Source organism: Oratosquilla oratoria, chromosome 8 (assembly GCF_046742065.1).
Source record: "Oratosquilla oratoria isolate Oo_2021 chromosome 8, ASM4674206v1, whole genome shotgun sequence".
Taxonomy (NCBI): Eukaryota; Metazoa; Arthropoda; class Malacostraca; order Stomatopoda; family Squillidae; genus Oratosquilla; species Oratosquilla oratoria.
Window position 1 is genome coordinate 22,524,929 of NC_134784.1, and position 3,114 is coordinate 22,528,042.

Here is a 3,114-nt window from a genome sequence, read left to right on the forward strand (position 1 = left end):
TATGCTCGCGTGTGTGTGTGTGTGTGTTTGTGTGTGTATACATATATTCTTTTCTTTTCTTTTTCTGTGGAGCACAGGAGGACGAACGAGAAATAACTGTAGCTAAATATTCAAGCAACGAACACGTCTCGAAACTCACCAGTGCGTCGAAGTTTCCGGCCAAACCAGATTCCGCTGAAAGAGAAGACACCAGCAAAGTCAATGAGGGGGAAAGATCTTTGCAAGGAAATGTCTAAAGCCTCGCTCGTTGACACGGGGCCGCCAGTGCTACTTGCAAGTTAATTTACCCGGCAAGTAATTGTTATAAAAAAAAATAATAATAAAGTAAAATAAAATAAATTAAGAATTAAAAAATAGAATAGCTATTAAAAAATAAAAATAAGATAAAATAAAATAAAAAAGAAATAGAAAATTGAATGAAAATAAAATAAACAAAATAAGCAAACACAATAAAATGAAATAAAATAAAGTAAGAAATAAAAAATAGAATATAAACAAAAAGAGATCAAATAAAATAAAATCAAATGAAATTAAATAAAATCGAATAAGAGCCACGTGGCAGGTTCATGGCTGAGAACATGAAGCGACTCCTTCTTACGTGCTTTGGAAGACGGATTGGCAACAGTCACCGAAACCAGGACCAAAGCCACCACCAGGGCGACCATCAGAGTGCGCGGGGAGAGGGCCATCTCGATCTCTTCTTCTTCGAGGGAGAAAGACAACTCGAGTTAGTCGCAAGCTGAGAAAATATCTTTTCTGTCTACATAGGACAGTTTCATTTCTGCAGGAGCAGCCGTTGTGTTGGAAAATATCTGGGTGATTTGTTACGCTTTTATAAGGGTTTTATGCGTATTGATGAAGACAAAGGATAATTTACAATAAGTCTGACAAACGTAAGCTTGTGTTAAGAGTAGACATCTTTTGAATGTCTACGTTAATTGCGTAATTTTTTTTATCTTGGATCTTATATATATGTGTGTGTGTGTGTGTGTGTGTGTGTGTGTGTGTGTGTGTGTGTGTGTGTGTGTGTGTGTGTGTGTGTGTGTGTGTGTGCGTGTGTGTGTGTGCATTTTGAATATATGTGATTTCTTGCTGTAAAAAGAACTACTGATGATGTTGCGTCTTGACAGAAGCAAGTCAAAGGCTTACGTGTTCAATGTTGTACTGGAACCTTCTAGAAGTTTTGTTCGAAAACTAACGTCTGACTTCGTCTTAGAAATTAACACATATATATATAATATATATACATCCGTTCATCATAACCATACGAGTTTAACATCTTATTTCCTTGTTACTGGATGTTACTTGTGTACTCAAAATTTGTTTTCCATTTTTAAAGGGTTAATATTAATTTACGTGCATGAAAGACAACTCTCGAACAACTAGATTTCGTAATATTGTTTCTTTCTTTTGTAAAGGTTTATAACCTTTATTATGAACCTTAGAATATATTGTGTGTATCATTTCTATATAATTTTCATATAGAAAAAATATGTAATTATATAACATGATGCAACTGTAACCTAGACTTGGTTCTGATATCTGAGATTCTGATTGTCCTATATCATAAACAAATCTCAACTCTCGTAGACAGCCAATTCGCTATCGTCCCCAACACTCATCCATAAACTGTCTACGTTTTAGTAATGAGATAATGATAATAATTAATCTTTTTCTCTCTCTCCTATCCATCTAATTACCTTTCCCTTGTAAGACAAAATGACCTCGTGTGGGCAGATGATCGTGTATACAGACTTGTGAGGTATACTAGTATCCCAGATGAGGATCGGGGAATGATAATTTCATCCACACGACCGTGACAAGTTATTTAGAAATTTGTGAGGGACCAAGATGCAGACAAGTTGATCCACAAAGTAACGACGCTGCAAGCAACATCTGTCAAACTCCATAAAGTACACACATACACACATTCACACACACACATTAGCACACACACACATCTAGTGACAATAGTAGTAGTAGTAGTAATAGTAGTAAAGCAAAATAACCATTCAGCCTGGGAATATTTATACTCTGAAACCAAAATCCAGTTCCTATTACTGCTTTACATCAAATCTACAGAATTCAATAGTAGTTCATAAGAAAAGGTATTACAACAAAGTAAGAAATGTTTGCGTACTCAGTAAGAGTGTGTCATTCTAAACATTCTCAGTCATGATACAATATCAAAGAGTATTTTTACCCATTCACATGTTTCTACTATGATATGCGATATAAACAAGATCAGCGAGAGAGAGTGAGAGAGAGAGAGAGAGAGAGAGAGAGAGAGAAGAGGAGTGGAGAACTGACCTACCTCTACGTCTGCTTACTTAAGCTTCACTTCGGAGACTCGAACTGAGGACTCGAGGACTGCTTCGTTACTTCGGCAAAAGAACTCTGAGGATCCATGCTTGAGGCGCTCTCCTTTATACATGGAATCAGGAATTACGCCTGACGACGTTGAGCGCGTCATGATACGCAACGTTGACAGCAGTACCATTGCGTGGCCAGTGCTTTTAGCACCTTCGACTCCCTCCCTCATATAAATAGGACCTATTCGTGTTTCTTACTACATTCAAAACGTAAACATAACCACTGCGTACAAAGGGATGGTTGAAAAAATGCTCCCTCTTCCAGACATAGCGCCTTGTCAATCGGGAGAAAATGGTTCAACGACGTCACTGAACAGAAAACGCAAATTCATCCTGAGTCTAAGTTGGGCAGTTTCAGAATTATAGGAATCCTTGCTCTGACGTCATGATTGACGGTGCAGACGTAGTTGTCAGACACACTGTACCCAGCTCACTGGAATGAAGGCTTTTTGTACTAAGATTTATTCTTCTTCTTTTGTGACTTTTGTACTATGCCAGTTCCTTTCCTTGTGTATGATCTTGTAACATCATGTACTATGCCAGCTCCTCTCCTAGTGTATTCCCATGAAGATGTGAATAACACGAAAGCGCTTAGGAATTATTCTTTCCTTCCGATTTCCTTAGTGGTTACCAGCAAAATTTGTGGATCACGTGTTGTTTTAGTGATCTTTCTGCATTATGGATTCCACGCGCCACTTCTAGTACTTCTTTTCTGTTTACCCTGGACTGTTTCCATTTGTGA

General features: G+C 37.6%; 1 protein-coding gene across 1 annotated transcript in view; it reads right to left on the reverse strand.

Annotated features, from left to right (window-relative positions):
- Window positions 1–2,385, reverse strand: part of LOC143027325 (uncharacterized) — a 5,470-nt gene extending 3,085 nt beyond the window's left edge. The window contains exons 1-3 of the mRNA XM_076188598.1: window positions 2,315–2,385; window positions 599–703; window positions 140–174 (exon numbers count right to left, since the gene is read on the reverse strand). Of these exons, the coding sequence (XP_076044713.1) occupies window positions 140–174; window positions 599–689 (126 nt within the window). The 5' untranslated portion in view covers window positions 690–703; window positions 2,315–2,385. The remainder of the gene's footprint in view (window positions 1–139; window positions 175–598; window positions 704–2,314) is intronic.
- Window positions 2,386–3,114: the final 729 nt, after the last annotated feature.